The following is a 17,830-nucleotide window of genomic DNA, read 5'->3' as shown; positions in this document are numbered from 1 at the left end:
GGAAGAAAGCTGCTTCCCTCCCTTACCCAAAGGTAGAAAGTGACTTGAGTTTCAAAGCCAATATTGCAAAAAGTAATAAAGATCAAAAAATTTGACCCACATTTTCGTGGATAGGAAAGATTGAAAAAATTATTAGTATTTTTTTTAATTGATTACTCCGATTCTTAAACAAGAAAAATCGGTTCAAAGTGTGAGAAGCCCGCCATAGACTTTTCATGTTAAAAGCAGAATTGAGGAGTCTGCTTGGTGCAACACTTTTCTCCCGGCAACCACGATTCATGACCCTGATTTTCTGCTCTTTTGGGAATGCCGTGTATATTTTTGTTTGCCAAGGACCCTACAAACTTTTTCGCCAAAGCAATTGGCGTTGTTTAAACAAAAGCTATTGTTAGAGGCTTGGCAAACAAAAATAACTCACTCCGCCCAGTTACCAATTCCTAAATTGACCAAATATCCTCTTTATTTCGGGCCGAACTCTTACTGAAGGCTAGAAAGGAAATGGAAAGGCCTTCTCAGAGTATCCTTTGGCCAAAAGCAAAACAAAGAACGGGGTGAAACTCTATTCTTGGAAAAGCCGTATTGAGAAGCAGTAGTTAGAAATAACGCACTAAAACTCAAAAAACGGCAGAAAAATTTTATCCAGTGCAATCTTTTCCACTTTTGAGTTCCCAGTAAGCATTGTACAATAATATTTTTGCCACTTAGCGAACTAAAAAGCGACATAATTTTTTGGTGCAAATATATAAACCCACTTTAATGAGAACACATATAAACTGTAAACAAAACAATTCAAATCAAATTTTGTTGAAGGAGATATTTGTTTTTATTTCGTCCTGAAGCTAGTTAACAAGGTAATAAAAATATCAAAGCTGGTTATTTTCTTAAAATTTCTATTCTTGTTTCGAAAACTAAACGGTAGAATTGTTTGTGAATATAGTCTTCAAGTAATGTAGAACATTTCAGGATGCTAAATATACTGGATAATTAAATTTTTTACAAATGATGCGATACTATTTGGAAAGATGTCCGCATCGTGATCTGCTGCAGAATAATCGCCAAATCTTGGCAACTTCCGGTCAGTGGTCAGTAAGAAACTAAAAAAAGAACACCATAAAAGGGGACCAACTTGAATGGGATAACTCGTAGCGACCCTTGGGCAAATCTCTACATAATTTTTTTTTTAAAAATTGCAAGTTTGAAATCCTTTTGGTGACTTTGAGATTATAGTTGGTGTGACAGATCATTGTACATCAATCCTCGTCATAAATTAAAATTGATTTATATGCATGATGTTTAAAAGAAAATGTCTCCTATTGGTAACAAGTACATGAATAAATTTTGAAGAATACTACTGATATTTAGAGTTAAAAACTAACCAAAAGTACGAAGTTTTAGCTTATTTGCTTTTTGAATAATTTATTATTTGTGCTTTTCTCTGGTTCGGTGGTGTTTCAATTTTGATACATGTTTATGCCAGCTGCCATTAAGAATCTAAAGATAACACAAATACAAAAGGGGACCAACTCAAATGGCATAAATTGTTGCCACCCATAGGCTAATCTGTACACGATTTTTTTTTTCTTTAAATTTACAAATTTAAAATCCATTTAGTGCCTTTGCAATAGTAGTTTATGCAATAAATCGCAATATAGAAGTCAAATTAACATTGATTTATTAGTATGATGATTAAAAGAAGATGTTTTGTATTAGCAACAAGTATATTAATAAATTTTGTAGAATGCTATTGATATTTAGACTTCAAACTAGTTAAAGACTAGTTTAAAGTTTTAGCTTATTTGCTTGTTGACTAATTTATTATTTGTACTATTCTGTGGTTTGATAGTATTTCAATTTCGATACGCTTTAACAAGAACTGCAATGGCCAAGGTTGGAAGATTTTTGTATTGGTATCTACACCAAAGTAACCATAATTTTGCAATTTATGGATAGCAGGTTGGGGAACTAAAGAAAACATCATAGAAGGGTACTAACTCGAAAGGGTATGAGTCATAGCCACTCCTGGGCAAGCATCTACATAGTTTCTTCCTTTCCCTTTGGCGCCTTAACAATTGTAGTTGATGAGAACAGATAACGATACGAAAATATCCTCACCAAGGCTCTTGAGATTTTTTTTACTAAAAATTTTTTTTTTTAAAAGTATGTATCTTTGTCTCAGTGGAGGAGATATTTCCATATCAGTACCACTTTCTTGTTAACTACATAGTGCAAAATCCTTATACTTTTTTCCATATTTTCTTTAGTGTTAATTTTTGTGAAATCCATATTTTAAAGCCATATTTTGTTTTTTAAACATTATAAGTGTTATGACAAAATTATTACATAATTTTGTAATAACACTTACAAAAGTCAAATATATAGAAATTTCATTTGGATGATTTGAAAATGAAGCATATTTTTATACACTTTAATGTTGTCTTTTTAGTTTTTCACACAGTAAATAACAGGGGTGAGATTGTTCTGCTTTTTAGCGTATTTCCGCCTTTTTCGCTTTTGTCTCTCGAATTTCAGCTTTTTTATCAAAAACTCCAATTCTCTAAAAGTTTAAGTTTTTTTCATAAATTTTCCGCTTTTTCTGAAAATTCAGCCGTTGAAATAGAATAATTATATTTCTTTCCGATTTTCAGAGATAAGCAGAAAATTCAAGCTATGTAGCTGCCAACCCTTCCACATTTTTAACAATTTCACCTATTTTCTCCACTTTTACGTGCAGAAAATAAAATTTTCCGCATTTTTACCCGCCTGCCAGGTAGCTTATATTTTCATAATTCAGACATCGCTGAATTTTAATATCAAACAGCGATATTCTTATTTACCTCATTTGAAAGTTGTGCATTTAGATTATTATTCATGCAATTTCAATATTGTACATGGTAATTCTTATTTACGAGGTTTAAAAATCCAATATCGCTATTTGTATTTACGAGTTTTTTTTAAATCCTATGCAGCAATTCGTGTTTACATGTTTTTAAAATCCAATACAGCGATTCGTAGTCACGCGAGTTTAAAATCCAATGTCGTGTGATTCTTTTATGCGGTTGTAATAACAAACATCGATTTTCGTATTTACAAGTGATTTAAAAATTAGGCTTTGGATTGGTATTCACGGGATTAAAAAGTTATGCATCGTGATTCGAATTTACTCGATCTAAAAATTAAACATCATGATTTGTATTTTCACTTTTTTGAAATCCAACATGGAGTTTCATATTCACGTGATTTCAAAATCCAATATTGTGATTCATATTCACGCTATTTTAAAATCGAAGATCGCAATTCTTATAAGAAGTAAGTTTTTTTTTCTTGAATTAGTTACTATAAATGTGACATTTTTTCTATCGGCTATTATTGGTATAATTATAGGCATTACAACATCAGCGAAACTGGATGAGAATATTGTTACTGATATTTTTGCTGTAAATCACGCAATAGTATTTATTAAAAAAATGAAATGTTAATGTATGTTCTCAATAGTTTAGTGTGCTAAACTAGGCAGTAATAATTGACTCCTTTATGACTGAAGAAAAATATAATTTCCAGCTTAATTTTTTCAATTTGTAATTTTACTTTTTACTAAATGTTAAGTGTCGATGTAATTATTCATATATTAATAAATTAGTTCACAATTAATTTTATATCAACACATAGTTATTTATTATCTTAAATTGTCTGAATTTTATTTTGAAATAATTGCACACACGTAAGATTTACTCGCGTGAATATTCAGCTTTTTTGCCTTTTGGCCAATCTCATCCCTGAAATAATTGCCAAGTACTTTAAAAATATTTATAATTTTATTTTTCAGACTTGAAATGCATTATACATTAAAAACTAATGACATTCTTTTATCTTTATAACTATAGTTATGCTTCTAAATTAGTGTTAAAAACTTTACTTGTGAGAAGGAGTATATCTACAATAAAATATTAAGCAAAATTTAAGACAAGTTTCTCTGCAAAAGTATAAGTTTTTTTTTTTCCTTTCAATTCATAAAATCTTCGCTTAAAAATTTTTTAAATGCTACTAAAATTTTCTAAATTCTATATTTTTTTTTTTTAGTTAATCTTTTGGATATGATTTAATGAACAGGACACAAAAATTACTTCAGATTATTTAAAAAATTGAATTTTCGAACTTTGAGTATAAAAATTACCAATAATACACTTCATTTTAATTTATATTTGTTTTGTATTTTATTTTATGTGCATGAAAAAATAAAAATAGCAAATCTACTAATGGAAGCATTTGGTTGGAGTTTTGAAAATGTCTTTAGTCCTTAAAAAATTGAGTTATAAACGTTCAGACTATAGAACTTTAAATAAACATTGCTATACTGTTTTGTTTTCTTTTACTTCCAAACTGCATATTTTAATTTGTTTTAACTTGAAATACATTAGTTTTCAATGATAACTTTATTGCTCATTGTTCATACATTAATATTATACTCCAATTAGTAACAAATTAATGATGAAGCATACTCTACACTTTAAATTTTTGTTAAAAAAGAATTTTATGGAGTTTTGGATTTAAAATATTCTAGTCATAATGCTTATTTTGATTATATCTGATGCTTTGAAGAGAATGTTCTCAAACTATAGCTTACCTTTGTATTTTGATGTACCATTTAGACATACTGAGCTATGACGATGTCTGTGTGTTCCTTGTCTATTATGTCTATAACGGGACTGAATATCACTAAGAAAAAGGAAAACAAACCAGAATCTTGGATTGATAAACAACTGAAAGAACTCACCAATGGATCAGTTGCAAAGGAAATGGCAATAGGAGGTCTTTCTGGATGGTATCTGATTCTAAATATCATTTGAATAACTCATTTGTCTATTATATTTATAGTCACAGTACATGAGTAATCAAGTTTGTTTTGAATCTTGGATAATATATTTGATTGTATGTTTTGTATAATAGTTACAATAGTAATAAAAATCTGTGCATCAGAACATGATTTTAAAAAAATCAATTACCACAATTAGAAAATTATGCATTGTGATTCAAATTCAAGTGATTTAAAAATCAAATGCCGTGATTAGTATTCACATGGTTAAATAATCAAATATTGTGATTCATATTCCTGAAGTTAAATAATCACATGGCAATTGGTTTTCACTTGATTTAAAAATCCAATTGTGTGGTTTATATTCATTCATTTTTAAAATCCAATATCGTGATTTTTATTCACATGATTTTAATATTAAACATTAATTTATGAGATTTAAACTGTATGTATTGCAATATGTATTTGCGTAATTTAAAAATTAGATATCATAATTCAAACATCAGACAGCAAGATTCAAATTCACATGTCTTTAAAATTAAATACTGCGATTTTAAAATCAAACGTTACGATTTGTGTTCACCTGATTTCAGGCGAAACATTTGAACTTTTCAGATTCCACTTAGAAATTATTGCAAATAAGTGTATATTAAAAATAAATCTTTCATTCTTTGTTTATAATTTTTTTATATTTAAATACTGTAAAATTAAATATTCTTTATTATAAAGTATTTATTTTCGCTTTTAATTATGCAATAGTAATTTAAAAAATAAGCGTAAAAGGTAAGTTATTTAAAATATGATGTATTTATTTTAACCCTCCTGGCGACAGACCTGAAATAACTCGGACATGATTTCTACACGTAAAGCGGCAAGCCCGAAATAACTCAGGTGGCCTGTCTACCTCTGTAGCGGTGGACCCTAGTTTTTGGCTGGTATTTTTTTTCCTTCCCCTACGACTGCCTACTGGGTACTAATTGAGGGGTGGTTATAGCTGTCATCATAAATCACCATAACAGAAGAATTGCAAGTTTATTTAAGAGTTCATAGTATGTTGGCAGTTTAATTGTACTGATAGTAAACGTTTGTGGTGAAGGGAAAAAAATTAATTTTATGTTTTCTCTTGCTAATACTAAGTCAAACATTTTGTTGTTATTTTATTTCTATTTTTCTTTTAATTTAATAAGTTTTTTTGAGATGAAATTAGAAAAATAGAAATAAATAAAATATAATATCTAAAATGACTTTTAAATTTTTTTATTGAAAACTCGCATATTTTAATAAGTTTTAAAATATCTCTATTAATGATATTCTGCTGTTTCATTATAAGTACTCTAAATTAGATATTTTGAAAATATTCTTTAGCTGAATTTTATTTTGCGAACTTACGTAGAAGAGAATTTAACTTAGTTTAGATTTTGACTTATTTTATTTCTTTCTAACTGCCAGGAAATACCTTATTATTTTGTCATTAAAGTTTACCAATTTTAAAATGTTAAAATTTTGCTTTGCAAACATTCTTTTAATCATATTTGTTTTTTTGTTGTTTTTTTTCATATTATTCTAAAAAATGCTAAAACAAAGTCTTATTCTGTTGTTGTTTTTGTCATGTTTTATGCATTTCCCTTGAATTATCGCATCTGAAATTTGTATAGAAATAAAATGTAAAAAATTTTGAACGGAATACAAAAGACAACTATTGAATTTTTAAAAAATAACTTGCACATTCAGAAACTTTTTTGCTAAAAGAAAAATCGTCCAACTACAAAGAAACAAATGAGATTAAATATCTGTTTAAATTAAAGTTATTAAGTTTACATAAAAACCATATACAGTGAAACCTCCGTTAAGCAGACAGTCATGGGACTAAAAAATTTGTCCGTTTATGAGAGTTGTCCGTTTACGGGAGGGTACCCTAATAACGAAATTTAACGCCGTAAATTGTTTTTAGAATATTCTCAAAGATGTAGAAATAATTAAATAATATCTACAAGGATACTGTAAATATCTACAACAGTGGTGCAAGCGCTGCGCCAATTGTGGAAGCCTGCGCCAACCTGCTCCAAATTGAAAGAATTGACTTAAATTGCGCCACGCTGCGCCAAAAAGGATATTTTCCCCTGGATATCGCCAAGTCACAATTTTATGGCAACCAAGCTTATGCCATGTGGGGTGTTGCTACAGTAACGAGCACGTGCATATTTTACTGTGAGCTGAGTGTTCTTGTTCTTTATTATTTAGTTAGTATCATTCCATTCTTTTTGGTTCTAAGCTGATGGAAAAAGAATTAGAAAAATGACTTCAAAAAGTAAGTACCTGTCATTCAATATTTCTTTTAGATTTGTGATAAAAAAAAAATTTATAATTTTTTTTTTTAATGCGATTAATGAACGAATTTTTATCTTTATTAAAAACATACCAGGGTGTGTTGCGTTTTTCAAAAGCGCTTTTTTTCGTTTTTTAAATGTTCTTAAAGGTGCTTTTTTTTCATTAGGTGGTTTTTAAAAAGTACTTAATTTTTCCTTTTCCAAAATAATATATATTTTCTTTACCATATCGATTTCCGCCATTTTTCTCTATTCATGCAACCTACATCCATTTTCTTATCTTTGGCACCTAGCGTATGAAAGCGGATCATATTACATTTTTGATGAATTAATTGTGGGTTTGCCTGTGCATCATACATACTGAGCTGGATTCAGTGGGAAGGATTTTTGAATTCTCATGTGCAACTCTGCTTTGTTTTGCAACATATTCTCAATTTCAGGCTTTTTTTCCCCCACTCTCTGAAATGCAACCGAAACTTCTCTTGACTTTTCGGGGACCAACTAAACATTGCCGAATTTTAATAGCAAAAGAAAATTTTATTTCTCTTGTTAATTTCCTGGTTATTGAGGTGCCATCGTCTTCGTCAATGACAATCTAATGGCCTTCTTGCGCTATTCTATTTATAGATTAGTACCATGATCTTTGAATTTAACTTGGGGACTATTCACTAAGTACATATTTTCTTGTTGATTTTCAGAGCAGGCAAGAATCACAAAGCTTCATGACTTTTATTCATTTAATTTAATAAAGATATGAATTAATAAACTTCTTAAACGTAAAGAACGTACATTTTTATCCAAGGGACCATCCACTAATTGCATATTTTTTTAAACATTTATTTTTTATTATATTTTTTTACTAATATTTTTTTTACTTATTGCATTTTATTATTGTATTATTATTTTCAAAATTTTTAATGCTCTTAATTTGTTTCAGGAAAAAACTTAAAAACATATTGAGGCAATATTTTAAATGCAGCAAAAATTCTAATGTAATTCAGATTTGTCATTCAAAAGTACTTTAATTCATCTCTTAATGATTTGAATCAAAACAATAGATATAAAAAAGTTTAATTATCACAGATTTTTAAAATATTATGAGTGTAGTGACTAGGGCTGGACGATATAGAGATTTCTTAAATCGATATAATCAACCCTTTTATATCGCGATATTAGGTTATATCGATTTAACAATCTAAACGACAAAACTAAGAAATAAATCCACAGTACCCCTTCCTCTATTCAAATGTATTGTTTTGTTTTTTTAACTCACTTACAGTCAACTCCTAGTCCACAGAAATTTTGACAAAGTTGTTCTGATTATGAATAATTTTTTGCAAATATTCAAAAGCTTATTTAAATACTACAATTTACTAATTTTACTCTGTAACTTTTCACTAAAGGTATTGGAGAATATTGTTTACCTTTTTCTTTTGCATTTATTTTATTAGTAAAAAAATTAAAAACTTTCACTTTCTCTGTACATATATAAATAACTATACATTAATATTTTTATTGAAAATATGCTTAAATGAACTAAGACTAGTTTAAAATTCATCATCATGCTTGCGCCCTAGTTTTTAGATTGCACCTGGAAATTTCCCATTCCTATCATAATTTTTTTACTTTAATAAAAAATATACTTTGTAAAAAGTCACTTTTGAAAGTTTGCTGTTAAAATATATATATATATATATATATATATATATATATATATATATATATATATATATTGAAAATTTGAAATTCATATTTTTTTTCTGAGCAATGAATCAAACTATCTTACTTGATTTTATAAAGTGTATTACTATTTATAATTTGTAGTAAGTGGACAATTTTTAAAAGTATCAGGAATATAGTGCTGGAGAACTTTAAATGGAATTCAGACTTTTTATTATTTCCAAAGTAATTTTAATCATAATAATAAAGATTTTATTTAGTATTCAGCATCTCCAACGACCAAAAAAAGGAAAAAAATATTTTTAAACAACCAATATAATCAAAAACTGTAAATGTTTTTAACTTTTACAACATGTTATAGCTTTGATAAAAAAAGTTTGGATGAATTTCAACAGAAATAGCATGTATTTTCACGAAAATATAAAAATTTTTTTTTTTTTACTTATGTTCATTGCTATCTGTTTGTTTCAACTAAATGATTTTTTCTGAAAAAGGAAGGTGCAATTCTCTCTAGTTACCAAAACAGCAATTATATGTTTGGGACACAGAATTTAAAATTTAATGAAGTGAATAGATTTAGTGATAGATTCACCCCCCCCCCTTCCCGGCAATGACAAAAAAGAAGTATATCAGTAATAAGATGCAATTTTCTTTTATTCCAAATTTAATTTTTTAGTTGTTATTGTTGTTGTTAATTTACGTTGCACTAGAGCTGCATAATGGGCTATTGGCGACGGTCTGGGAAACATCCCGTAGGATGATCCGAAGACATGCCATCACAATTTTGACCCTCTGCGGAGGGGATGGCACCCCCGCTTCGGTAGCCCGACGACCTGCGCGCAAAGTCGAGCACTTTACGGTAGCACAGTTTAACGAGGACCAATACCGCACACCCTCGGTCCCTATGCAGACTGATCCAAGTGGTCACCCACCCGCACACTGACCGTAAACAGTGATGCTTGACTTTGTTGATCTGCTGGGAACCTTGTCTTAACGATCAGTCCTCTGCGGGACTTAATTTTTTAGTAAAATACGTTTAAGGTAAGATTTTCCATATCAGCACCAAAGTAATCGCTAAGCATCGGTGACTTCCGGCAGCAGCACGCAAGAAACTAAATAAAAACAACACCACAAAAAAAGGCTAATTTGAAAGTTAAAAATCGTTAACTTCCCCTTTCAATATTTTTTTACAATTGATTCCAAGTAAAACAAAACTGCAACTTCAGTTGACGCAAGAAAACAGGTACCGAACAATACGAAAATAGACCCGTAATGCACATGCCTTAAAAAGATAAATCTCTAAACTTAACATTATGCACGCGAGAAACTACAAAAAAAATAATAAATTTAAAAAAAAAAAAAAACATCACGATACACGTCTTATTCGAAAGGTGAAATCTTTTAACTGCGCATGCATTACTGAGCTATTTCCGAACGATAAGGAAATAGCCCCGTAATGCGCCATAAAAAGATAAATCTCCCAACATTTATAATAAATACGCAAGAAATTAACGAAAAAGAATAATAATAAATAAAAAGATCACAAAAAAAGGCAGTTACAAAAGATAAAATTAGTAAATTTCCTAAACATTTTTTTACAATTTATTCCAATTAAAACAAAACACCAATTTTATTTAGCGACTTCAGTTAGCGCGAGCAAACAGAAACCGAACGGTACGGAAAGAATTAATGTAATATACACGCTGAAAGAAAACCCGGTAAGATATTTAAAGATATTACGGAAAGAAACTCCACAATGCATGTGCCTTAAAAAAGACAAATCTCTAAATTTTATAATACACACGCGAGACACTGCAAAATGATAATAAATAAAAACATCGCAAGAAGAGTTTAATTCGAAAGGTGAAACTCGTTAACTCCTTCCGGACAAGTCACTAAATATTTTTTAACAATTTATTTTAAGTAAATCAAAACACCAATTTTATTTTGCCTTTACAGTGTTCAGTCATAAAAGATAATGATTTCATGTGCCATAAAAGATAAATATCTCAATTAGATAATAAATATTTTTAATAAGGATTTTATATATAATATTTGAAAAATATTAATTTTTTTAACGCTATATTTGTAAGAAATTTCTTTAAATAGTTTGAAATAATTAGTTTAAAAACAAAATTCTCAATGCAAAAGAGGAGAAGAAATATAACAGTTACCTATTTCAGAAATCAGGATATGTAAAATTGAAGATGGGAATTTTCCCTCCTGCACGAGAATCACCTGCACCTCCTCCTAAAATCGGAATTCTAAAGAGAAGACAATCACATACACTAGGTGGTAAAAAATCCTCCGCAAATATCGATATAAACTTGAAATCTGAATGAGGAGATTCAACCGCACCGATCCCTGCTATATCGATCTGAATGAGGAGATTTAATTGCACCGATCCCTGCTATATCGGAGTTTTTTTTCAACCGCCAAATATCGATATAACCTAGTGAATTAGTTTTGAATGAAGAGATTCAATGGCCCATTCCGATTTAACTATACCAACCCCTGCACCAGATGTGATTTTGGCAAATAGCCAAAGAAGTTGAGCGCACGTGTTACCAAGAGAATGAGTTGATAGTTGACCTTGAATCTTTCCCTTACGCTACGGCAGATCGGACTCTGTTCTGTACATTCTCGCAATGATTAAACCGGTGTTTCACTACATCGGAGAGAGCAACATCGATTTAGCGTTTGCTGTCATGAATAAATCGATTTAGTAGAGTCGAAATGCTCACTCCGGAATTTTGTTGAAGATGAAATGGATAAATCGGTATTACGATGTTGGAGTTAAATCGATATATTGTCTTACATCGGTATAAAGCCCAGTCCTAGTAGTGACAGTATAATAATTTACTTCTGACAAAAATTTTTTAGCTTCAATACTCATTCCATTGTATTTCCATTTAAAAATTATTTAGTTTTTTAAATCAATACATTAACAAAATACTGTAAGTAAAAAAAAATATTGTTTTTAAATATTAGGGGCCATTCACTAATTTACATTTGTAATATAAATATATTAATTAATTGTATTTTAAAATCATAGTGTAGGTTGTGGCGCCAATCATCAACGTTACTTTTGATTTCAAATAATTATGTTTTTCTATGAAAAGAAAGTCTTAAAAAAAGAACAAAATACAAAACATTGTCAACAATTTCAGTAACATAAAATTTAAGTGTTAAGATATGTTTAATAATTTCATTAACTATCCCAGCCACTGAATGCTTTAAGGTATTAAAAGGGATTAATATTTTGCAAACTTGTTTCAAAAGATAATTTTACCTTCCAAGCAGTCTTTATTTATTTATTTTTTTTTCAAATATAGTTGAATTTTGTATTATATTAAGTGCTATGTTGGTAGCTGTTATATTAAGTTAGTTATTTGATAACTTAACATATCTGATTTTTTTTTAAAATTTCAATTTAATCTAAAAAAAATATAATGCAAGTTTTCATTTAAAATCTTAAAACTAAGCTTTAAATGTATTGCATATAGCTTAATATTCATAGTTTCATTAAAAGTTATATAATTTAAGTGATTTGCATAATTCAAATACTTTCATTACATGATGATGGAACAATTATAGCTATATTGGGAAAATTGACTATATTGTACAATATTATAAATCTCCATTGTACAATTATTATAAAAAAATAATGTATTTTTATTAATGTCTAATTTATTTTTTTAGATGGTGGACGATGTAGTAAATTTAATGAAGATGTACCGTATATTCCGGCGTATTACGCGCACTTTTAATACAAAAATTAACATTGGAATTTACGGGTGCGCGGTATACGCCGAATATAAAAAATTATAGATTAAAAAAAATTCAATATAGAATAACACTTTTATTTTAAAGAAATATCATACCTTTACCTATATACTTTATTGATTTTCGTTATTACATAAATAGTTCATTATATTCGTCTTCCGTTATTTCTTCAGGCACGTCATCACAATCTGTTTCGTCTTCATCATCTGCGTTACCCTCATCCATAAATAAACAGTCATCTTCTGATCCGTCCAAATTATTTGAAATGGTGCATTTTTTTAATGATTTTCTAACCATCTCAGGCTTAATTTCATCCCATACTTTTAATATCCATTCGCACACTGTTTCCAAACTTGCATGGCGCATATGTCCTCCTTTCGCAAAGGTTTTCTCGCCCTCCAACATCCAAGTGTTCCACTGTTTTTTTTAAATTGGCTTTAAATGGTTTGTTTAAGCAGACGTCCAATGGCTGAATTAATGGTGTCAATCCGCCCGGAATAACTGCCATATCGGTGTTACATTCCTTCAACAATTTTTTTGTATTATCTGTAAGGTGGGACCTAAACATGTCCCACAATAAAAGGCTTTCTGGTTTTCTGTTGATACTAGACGAGATATTGCACATGTACAATCCAAATATTCGTGCGCATTATACGAAGAGTATATCTTAAAATTTAAAAAAAGTTATTAGAAATTACGGGTGCGCGTTATGCGCCGGAATATACGGTATTAAAGGAGTGTGACCTAAATGGAGATCTAATATCAGTTTGGTGTATTAAAGGCTCCAAACCAGATGAGGCTATTTGCACATTTTGTAATATGACAATTTCTTGCAAACATCATGGATCTGCTGCAATCAAACGGCATTCAAAAAATGCTGGTTATATTGATAAGTGTAAAAATCATCGTGATAAGGAGGGAATGCTCATGAAATCAACACAAAGAAGAATTGACTTTTCCAATTCAAGAGGAATAGACTGTATGATGACTCATAATGAAAAAGTGTCTGCTGCTGAAATACAGTTTGTTGTCTCTTTAGCAGTGAAAGGAATTTCATACTCATTTTGTGATGCAGCTACAATGTTATTTCCCAAAATGTTTTGTGATTCTAAGATTGCTGAAGACTTTTCTTGCTCTAGAGCTAAAGCTTCATATCTAATTTCAGATGGACTTGGTCCACATTTTAAGAAAAGTCTTCTGGAAGAAATTAGAGATAGTGGAGCGTTTTTTTCTATCATGGTGGATGAAACACCTTTACCTGAAAAACGAATGCAACAGATGGATATTCTCATTCGTTTTTATAGCAATATAAGAGGGCAAGTTATTGTCCAGCATTTGCAGAGTTTCCATATAGGCCATGGAACAGTTGAAATAATGTTTAAGTGCTTATGTGAGGTTTTTGATGAGTTACCCAAAGATAAGCTTCTGTGTTTTTTTAGTGACGGCCCAAATGTAAGGAAGAGTTTGAAAGCGAAGGTAGAGTCCCAAAATGCGTAGTTACTAGATGTTTCCAGCTGTTCTTTACACAAAGTACATAACAGCTTTTCTAAAGCTTTAACCACTTTTGGTGGTGAAGTAGAAGGTATTATAATTGACCTTTATTATTTTTTCAAACATTCATCAGCTAAAATTGCTGATTTTAGAAAACTGCAAGGCCAACTAAACGTGACCGAAAAGGTTCTTTTCAGACATGTTAGTAGCCGTTGGCTTACATTAGAGACCTCGTTAGAGCGTTTTCTCGAGTTGTTCGATGTTATTTCAAAACTTTTCAAAAAGGATCTAGGTACAACCAGCAGGGATGGTGCTCTCTACTAAAGGGTAAAGCAAGCCCTTAAAGATAAATTGCTTTTGCCAAGAGCTCTATTTTTAAGAAGTATTTCGGCTATATTAAACAGATTTTTAGGTCTTTTCCAAACTGAGACACCATTGATTCACTTGCTATATGATGAAATGGTGTCTCTTGTTAAAGCATTGTTAGGACGGTTTCTAAAGAGTTCTGCTTTTCTTAGTTTGTCTGGTAAGGACTTAAAATCATTAGATGTAGAAAATGCAGGAATTTGGCTAAATTCAAATTTAATAGATGTTGGACTAGATACCACAAAGGCGATGGCATCTTTATCTTCCTCAGTAAAAAAATCTATGTATTTAGGTGCCAGGTCGTTTTATTTGGCATGCACTAAAAAGTTATTGAAAACATTGCCTCTTGAAAATAGGTTACTGTATCATTTGAAAGTGTTGCATCCTGTAATGAGAATGGAGGAGACTTCTATGAGGTCGATAAGATATCTGGCAGCAGTAACCCCATCCATTATAAAACCTGAAGAGGCATCTTTGTTACTAGATGAATGGACAAGGTTACGTGGGGAACCAGAAGGCTCTGACTCAAATGAATATGCATCAATTGATGTGTTTTGGAAAAACTATTTTGCGAAGAAAGATAATTTGGGAAATATAAAATATCCTCTTTTAACAAAGCTTTTTAAAGCTCTTTTGTGCTTACCACATGGGAATGCCGATGTTGAAAGAGGTTTTAGTGTTAACAAAAAACTACTTGACAATAGGGCAAGTTTAAATTTATATAGTGTTAATGGTTTGAGACAAGTTGTGTCACATATCAACAAAATAGGGGGTTTAGATAACTTTAAAGTTGACAAAGAAATGATTAAAGTGGCTCGTGGAGCATTTAAAAATTATTCTGCTCGATTAGAGGTTGAGAAAAAAGAAAGCGAAAAGAATGTGAAAACATTGAAACTGAGGAAAGTAGATTGAAAGCTGCCGAAATTGATTTGCAGAAAAAATTGAAGGCTTCTCAAGATCTCTTAGCCACAGCTGAAAAAAATATTAAAGATGGGTTAAAAAATAAAGATATGTCGATTATAGAAAGTGGCCAGATTCTTTTTTCTGAGGCTAAGTCAAGGATAGCAGAATATTTAACTGCATTGGAAGATACCAAAAATAAACTTAATTTGTTAATGCAGGGACCTTCAAAGAAATGTAAAAAATAAGATTTGTTATTAATGAACAAAATTAAAAATTCTTGTTATTAAATTCTTGTTTTAATTCTTTTTATTAATGTGCTCCAAATCTTTGTTTTGCTGCTCCAAAATTGCATTTTTGTTGCTCCAAAACCATGTTTTGCCACTTGCACCACTGCTACAAGAATATTTATTTAAACAATAAGAAAGATAAAAAAGAATATATAAAGAAGTTTGATTTAAATACATAATTCTGGATGTAGCTACAGATAAATAAATATAATTTTCCTATTAGCATAGATACTCAAGTTAGACATATGATACCAAATAGGAGCGTACTGTCCTCAGTCCGTTTCAATTATTAGGTTCACATCCCCTTACACCTACTTATCATTTGATAGGGAGCATGGTTAATACCTTCTTGGAAAATAAACCTCCCATGATTCACAGAAAAAAAAGTAATGCATACCTCTAAGTCATGAGGACCTATGGAGATGATTATTCACAATTGATCAGCTATCAAGTGTCTGAATAAATGTTTCATTTATATAAACACCTCAAAGATTATTCTTCTGTTCTCTTTTTTTTACCCCAGTTGTGTTAAATACAGTCTTCAAATTGATAAGAAAATTAAAGAAATTTTCAATGGGGAAGAAGCATTGATAGAAGTCATTTCAACTTGAGGGGTCTCATAACGTGTGTGGTCCAGATGAAAAGATCAAAAGATGCCGATGTCAGAATTATTTCAGGAGTGCAGTACCATTTTTTCTCCTTTCTTTACAAAGATAAGGCAAGGTGACAGGAGAAAGATTAATTTTTCGGTGGTGAAATAGCTTAACAATATTTTTAGTTATGGATAAGGCAAAAAGTTTTATTTACATGCTTTAAAAATGGAGAAAAGTTGCATTTTTTTAGCTTGCAATTTATTTAGAAAAAGTAGTGTCCGGTTTGTAGAGATAAAAAACAACGTTTCAGGACCAAAATGACTGTCCGCGTCCGGTTACGGGAGTGTCCGCTTTGCGGAGAATGTACGTAATGGTTTATTCATACAAGATTCCCGGGGAATTAAAAATATGTCCGTATTGAAAGGCATCCGTTTTGCAGGAGTGTCCATAACAGGAGGTTTCACTGTAATAATATTTTCAAACAATATTTCTCAGCTAAACTCTGATTATTTTTTGTGACAATTTTAATTTTATAGAATACTATCAAGTGATATATTAATACAATGCGCGCAAAATTCTTAAAACTAAATATGATACTTTTTTATTGCATCATAATAGAGGAATTTAATAAATTACAATTAAGCATTGATTTTTGGTAGCTTAAATTATTTAACTAGAAACTACTTCAAAGTCTTCTCATATACTTATGAAGATATCCATTATTTAATAAACTAATATGGCTTGCATAAAAATGTATTCAAAACAAACTAGGTAAAAACATGACTTGGTAAAAATCGGAGGATAAAATAATTTCAATTTTTTTTATAATTATTTAAACGAAATTTGTAAATAATATTTTGATGTATTTGATTCAAATTTCTGATTTAATTATAATTAGTTCATATTAAGGACAATAATAAAAGGAAAAGGCTACGCAAAGTTAATTTTTATGTATTACTCAGTTTTTTGCTATTACTGAGACTGAGACCTAAAAACTGCTCAAACAATCTAATATTTATTTGGTAAGAAGTATAAAACTTTTTCCAATAGAGAAAATTAAAAAAAATTACTTTTACTGGATAATTTAACTAAATAAATATATATTCAAACAGTATTTCGAAGGGTTTAAAAAATGTTTAATTTTCTTACTTAGGAATTATTTTTAAAAGGAATTCGACAACAGCAATACATTTGTTTCAACCATAGAAAATCTGATGGTCCTGCAATTTTTTAGTGCTGCCAAAATTTAGAACAATTCTAGCTTGATCCATATTTATTACATAAACTACCTCCGTGTAAAATTGATTGCAAAAGCTTAAAATGTAACTGCCTTTGTTTGTTTAGAGAGTTAAGTTTTATTAGTTGACCTTTAATGAAGAAAGGAAGGGAAAAAAAATTCATTTTTATTAAAAGCTGTTACAGTAGAGAACCATTTATCCGGTATCCAGATAACCGGGAAAAATTTTGCTCGATTTTCCCGCCATTTTAAACTAGAACGTAAAAAGCAGAAATAGGACTCGTCCTTGAAGTTGAGTAGAGGAAAGTATGAGGAAGGGGAAATTTTTTTCCCCGTTTACCCAGAGAAAC

The 17,830-nt window shown here is 30.0% G+C and overlaps 1 protein-coding gene across 3 annotated transcripts in view; it reads left to right on the top strand.

Annotated features, from left to right (window-relative positions):
* The first annotated feature begins 294 nt into the window (after nt 1-294).
* LOC107450020 (FUN14 domain-containing protein 1) overlaps nt 295-17,830 on the top strand; it is a 50,751-nt gene continuing 33,215 nt past the window's right edge. Inside the window, exons 1-2 of one of the 3 annotated variants that reach the window (XM_087154625.1) lie at nt 295-851; nt 4,647-4,819. In XM_087154625.1, coding sequence (XP_087010751.1) covers nt 4,659-4,819 — 161 coding nt within the window. In that variant the 5' untranslated portion in view covers nt 295-851; nt 4,647-4,658. Of the gene's footprint in view, nt 852-917; nt 1,382-4,646; nt 4,820-17,830 lie in introns of those variants that run through there. The other 2 variants (XM_087154627.1, XM_087154626.1) reach the window with 2 other exon arrangements.

This window comes from Parasteatoda tepidariorum, chromosome 11, assembly GCF_982258835.1.
Source record: "Parasteatoda tepidariorum strain Cologne lab strain chromosome 11, Ptep-v5.0, whole genome shotgun sequence".
In the NCBI taxonomy this organism is placed as follows: Eukaryota; Metazoa; Arthropoda; class Arachnida; order Araneae; family Theridiidae; genus Parasteatoda; species Parasteatoda tepidariorum.
This window is presented reverse-complemented; position numbering and strand designations above follow the sequence as displayed.